This window comes from Alexandromys fortis, unplaced genomic scaffold, assembly GCF_014885135.2.
Source record: "Alexandromys fortis isolate MF-2015 unplaced genomic scaffold, M_Fortis_MF-2015_v1.1 scaffold_1218, whole genome shotgun sequence".
Classification (NCBI taxonomy): Eukaryota; Metazoa; Chordata; class Mammalia; order Rodentia; family Cricetidae; genus Alexandromys; species Alexandromys fortis.
Genome location: NW_026069082.1, coordinates 4,367 through 9,903, shown reverse-complemented (window position 1 = coordinate 9,903; position 5,537 = coordinate 4,367). Strand labels below are relative to the sequence as shown.

The 5,537-nt window shown below is 53.9% G+C and overlaps 1 protein-coding gene across 1 annotated transcript; it reads left to right on the top strand.

Moving 5' to 3' along the window:
* Positions 1-6: 6 nt before the first annotated feature.
* Positions 7-4,683, top strand: LOC126496117 (polypyrimidine tract-binding protein 1-like). The gene has a single exon (XM_050133686.1). The coding sequence runs from the start codon at positions 237-239 to the stop codon at positions 2,136-2,138; it is 1,902 nt and encodes a 633-aa protein (XP_049989643.1). The 5' UTR covers positions 7-236; the 3' UTR covers positions 2,139-4,683.
* Positions 4,684-5,537: the final 854 nt, after the last annotated feature.

Sequence of the window (5,537 nt, the reverse complement as noted above, 5' to 3'; positions counted from 1 at the left end):
AGAGAGAGAGAGAGCGCGAGAGAGATAGAAGCAGAGAATGCTCCAGAATAGTGAGGAGAGTGTCTCAGTGTTCAACAGCAGGGACAACACTGTATCAAACAAGGAGGGCTGGGCTATTCACTCCCCTCCACTGCATCTCCTGCCATTCTGCTCTTGCTCCTTACACACAGCAGTTGGTTGAGGGCTGTGGTCGCAGGAGCTCTTCTCTCTGCCTTTGTCCAGAGCCAGTCGCTGTCATGAGCAGCAACGCACCCTCTGCACCCAAAGGAAATGACAGCAAGAGGCTCAAAAGGGATAGCAGGAGTGTTGTGGGCCCGTCCAGAGTCATCCACGTCCACAGGCTGCCAAGCAGTGTCACCGAAAGAGAAGTTCTCTGTCTGGCATTGCCATTCGGGAAGGTGTCCAATCTACTGTTTCTGAAGGGCAAGAACCAGGCTTTCATGGAGATGAGCACGGAGGAGGCCGCCAACACCATGGTCAGCTACTACACCTGGATGACTCCTGTGCTGCGTGGGCAGCCTGTCCACATGCAGTTCTCCCGCTACAAAGAACTCAAGGTGAGCAGATCCAACGAGCAGGCCAGTGCTCCCAGGCAGGCTGGTGCCTCCAGCCAGGAGGGGGAACCCAAGCAGGGGAGTGCCTCCAGCCAGGAGGGGGAACCCAGGCAGGGGAGTACCTCCAGCCAGGAGGGGGAACCCAGGCAGGGGAGTACCTCCAGCCAGGAGGGTGAGCCCAGGCAGAGGAGTGCCTCCAAATGGTCCTGGGCCTCCAGCAGGGCAGGTGCCACCAGCAAGGCCCTTGCTTCCAGCTTTGTGGTTGTCCCCAGCCAGGAGGGCGACCACACTCAGGTGAATTCCCAGGCAGGCTGCGCAGGTGCCTCCAGCCAGGTGGGTGCCCAGCCAGGCCTGCCAGCTGAGAACTCAGATCGGGCAGCAGATTTGGCCTCGGCTGCCCCTGCCGCTGATGTGGACACGGGGACAGTGGTGGCCATGCACAGCCCTGTGCTCAGGATCCTCGTGGAGAACTACTTCTATCGTGTGACCTTGGACGTGCTGCACCAGCTCTTCTCCAGGTTTGGCACAGTTCTGAAAATCATCATATACAGTAAGAACAGCCGGTTCCAGGTGCTGTTACAGTATGCTGACGCACTGAGTGCCCAGCGTGCCAAGCTGTTCTTGGACGGGCAGAACATCTACGACGCCTGCTGCACACTGCGCATTGCCTTCTCTGGGCTCACTGACCTCACAGTCATGTACAACAACGACAGGAGCCGTGACTACACGCGCCCAGACTTGCCCTCGGGTGACAGCCAACCCTTGCCAGCCCAGAACATGGCCATAGCGTTCGATGCACCTGTCGTGGTCCCAGCTTCTCCATATGCAAGCACTGGGTTACTGCAAACATTTGCAATTCCCCAAACTGCAGGCTTTGCCATCCCAGAAGTGGGTAAGGTCCTGGCACCCCTGGCCATACCAGAAGCGGCTGTGGCAGCAGCGGCAGCTGGAGCAGAGAGCCCAGTCGTCAGCTCAGGCTCCCCAGGTGTGGCAAACGCTGTCCTCCTGGTTGCCAACCTCAACCCTGAGAAAGTCACACCCCAAAGCCTCTTTATTCTGTTTGGTGCCTATGGCGATGTGCACCGGGTGAAGATCCTGTACAGTAACAAGGAGAACGCACTAGTGCAGATGGCTGATGGCGGCCAGGCTGAGCTGGCCCTGAGGCACCTGAACGGGCACAAACTGTATGGCAAGACTCTCTGCATCATGCCATCGAAGCACCAGAGCGTGAAGCTGCCCCAGGAGGGCAAGGAGGACCAGGGCCTCACCAAGGACTATGCCAAATCCCCGCTGCACCGCTTTAAGAAGCCCGGATCCAAGAACTTCCAGAACATCTTCCCACCCTCGGCCACCCTGCACCTCTCCAACCTACCCAGCTCGGTCTTGGAGGAAGACCTCAAGAATCTCTTCTCCAGCAGCGGGGGTTCTGTCAAGGCCTTCAAGTTCTTCCCAAAGGACCGCAAGATGGCACTGATCCGGATGGGCTCAGTAGAGGAGGCCATCCAGGCTCTGGTCGAGCTGCATGGTCACACCCTAGGCCAGAACCACCACCTGCGAGTCTCCTTCTCCAGGATCACCATCTAGAGGACCCTGCCGGGCCCACTGCAGACAGCTTCCTCCACCAGAGAAAAGGAGAATTTAATGGCGGCTGCAGTAACCTGAACAGAACAGAGAGTGGCTGCTGTCTGAGGGAGAGAGAGAGAGAGAGAGAGAGAGAGAGAGAGAGAGAGAGAGAGAGAGAGAGAGAGAGAGAGATCAGTGGCTTCCTTTATGTTAAAAGGACTGACTGTGGTCACCTTGCTGGCAGTGGGGGAGGGGACCTCAAGCAGCCCTGTTATCCCTAGGAAGGGCAGGGTGCTGCCCCCTAGAGCTCCAGACACTTGGCCACAGCAGGTGCTCTGGACTGTACATCTGGCACTTTCCCACCCTTGAGACTGTTGAGCTTTGGGGGTGAAGTGGCCTCCAGAGACTCAATGCATTTGAACTCGTGGACACCAGTTGGTGGCATTCTATTGAAAGGCTGTGGAGACTTTAGGAGGTGGAACCTTCCTGGAGGAGGAGAGTCACCTGGAAGGGTGAGGAGGCTTTGGAGCCCCGCCCCACTTCCTGTGCTTGCTCTGCTGCTCCCTGCCTACCAGTGAGATGCCAACAGCCAGCCTCCTGCTCTTTGACCCTGCTTTTGTTGCTGACACCTTCCCTTCTCCACCAAGGTGGGATGTGCCCTCCTCACTTCCTCCTTTATACTGGGAGGAGGGGTTACTTGTTCTTCAGCAATGAGAACAGTAACAAGGCAGAATGAGATATGGGATGGGCCAGGCCACTGCTGGGAAGAACCCGGCCATGTGGTATGCAGGGCTTCTAGGTGGTCTGGGGGCAGGAACTTGGGAGAGTTCAGAACTTTGCCCTGGGAAGGGCCTAGAATGCTGAAGGGAGAGCTTCATGGGCCCTCCTGGTAGGGGTTTGGAAGACCAGGATGCTGGGAGAAATCCAGGCAGTCGAGGAGGCCCGGCTTGTGAGGTTTCAGAGGGGACTAAGACTCCTTTGGGAACCGGGCTGGAGGCCATTTGTGTGAATTCTGGCCAAGAGCCTAGCTGCATTTTGCTTGTGTCCTGGGAACGTGAGGGATGCAGAATTCAAAAGCAGCGGGCTACTTTGTTTGTTGGGAGAACCTTAGGGACAGGATAGCACTCAGGCTGTGTGGAGGTCACTATCAAAGCTCTCACCCAAGCCTGCAGAGAGAGCAAGGAGTGGAGCAGAAAGGTGTGAAAACCACAGACTGTCAAGGAGAGAAAAGAGGTCAAAGTTACAGCCAAACACAGCTGCCCCTGGGAATGGAATTAGCCCCAACACAGAGAGGCCTCCTGGTCTATACTGGCAGAGTAGGAAAGGTGCCAGGAGGGCACTCCGTGCCCACTGAAGGCTGTGACGTAGAAAAGTGATACTGTGTCAGGAAGGAGAGGCATGGGTTAGAACACCGCTGAAGGTGGCTGCTGTTCAAAGAGAACACCTCAGAGGGCCATTTGCTCTGACTGTACTGAACCACCAAGGCAGACAGGGAACGCTACTGCTTTTTTTTAGTCCTGGGGAACATATGACATCTCAAGGTGGTGTGGCAACACACTCCACCTGCCGCCCCGTTTGGAAGCACAGTAAAATGCTTACAAAAAATAAATAAAATAAAATAAAATATTGGGCAATGATAGCTTTGGGTAAGAGCCAATGAAGCCACTGAAACTAGGCAGTGGGACAGGTCATGGTCCAGACTAGAGGTCCCTGGGTTGCTGCTGCAAAGCTGTGGAGGCAAAGCCTTATTTGCAGCAGAGACCCCAGGATGTGGGGGATGCCAAGAGCATGGGCCAACCCCCGAGACAAGGTGTGGCTGCAGAGTGGAGTCCTCGCAAGAGAGGGACTCCATGGACCCCAGCTGGAGGGACTGTTCTACGCCAGACCTTTGGAAGCAGTCGGGTTCCCAAAGGAGCCCCAGATGATGGACAAGAAGCTGCAGCCTTTCCTCTCCTGGATTTCAGTCTTGGTTTGCTCTGATCTTTCTTTGCTGTGTCCACATATTTCCTCTGTGCCATTGTGTCTTGGTAGAATATAGATACCTGTATATACATATATCTACATACTATGACATAATGTGTATATATATATATCCATCATCTATAACCAGCATTTGATTTTACAGGGGCTCACAGGTAAGAGAAGGCCTTGAGGCTCAGGAGAGATTTGTACTCTTGAACACTGTTTGAACTGTTAAAGACCGGTGATTCCTTTGACTTTGGAATGGATATTGTTTGCTTTAGGTAGTGGCCATGAGCCTATGGTGGGCAGGGGCAGAATGTAGTGTTTAGAACATATGGGCTCACATGTCTGAATGCTCGTTCATCGGCTGGTGGCGCTCTTTGGGAAGGTTTTGGATCCTTTCATAGGTGGAACGAGGCTGGAAGAAGCAAGACAGCAGGATCCGGTCCTGTGCTTCCACAGCCCAGGCCAACTTTTCATCCTCTGTCTGCTTCCCAGCTGAGATGGATGCAGAGCGACAGGCCATGCCTGCCTGCAGGCCTTCCCTGCTACAATAGACTGTATCCCCTCCCATGGCAAAGACAATAAACTTCTCTTGCTTTCACCTGCTTCTTGCCAAGTATTTGAGTACAGCAGCGAGAGAAATAACTAATACAGCTACAGACCCACGCTAACCACCTGAGCTGGTTAACCACTGAGGTGGGGCTCTCCTCCAGGTGAAGTTGCGCCTCTGCTTGATGGCTGGGGTAGGCTCTGTGGTTCTCAACCTGTGGCTCACGACCCCGGGGAGCATTATGACCCTTTCACAGGGGTCACCGAAGAGCATTAAAAAACACAGATGTTTACATTACAATCCATAGCGACAATAATAATAATGTCCCGGTTAGGGGTCACCACAACATGACAAACGGTATTTAAAGGGTCCCAAAACTAGGAAGGTTGAGAAGCACTGCCTTAGGGAACTGGGGAAGGCAGCAGAGTCCTCAGAGAAGACAGTGCAAACTTTCAAATGCCATCATTTCAGCAGTCGTTCCTCAAAGTGATTGTCACTGCTTGTCACAGGTGAAAATAAACCTCAAGAACGGTGTCAGGCTTATCACTGTTAAGTTAAAAGGTAACCAGAGGTAGGGGCCCAGGTGACACGATGAGGAAGAGCAAACAGGTGAGAGTAAATGCTACCAGCTGTGCCTTCGCGACCCAAAGTTAACACAAGCTGAAAGGTGAGTTCATGGTAGTCAATGGGGTGAGCGCTCTCCTATCTCAAACACGCATCCCAGCTTTCTGCACTGCACAGGACAGCTAAAGGCAACAACAGAGTGAGGCTAATCATTTTCTCCTTTGGTAGGCTTAAGGAAGCACAGCAGTTCTTGCTCTTGAGGCTCAGGCCATCCTAGGCAGAATGAAGGGCTCATGCCCCACTTTAATAAATGCCCCATGGGTAGAGCCTTGGGGGACCTG

Bases quoted from the DNA above. Each gene is read 5' to 3' on its own strand.
- LOC126496117 (XM_050133686.1), top strand. From the start codon at position 237: ATGAGCAGCAACGCACCCTCTGCACCCAAAGGAAATGACAGCAAGAGG.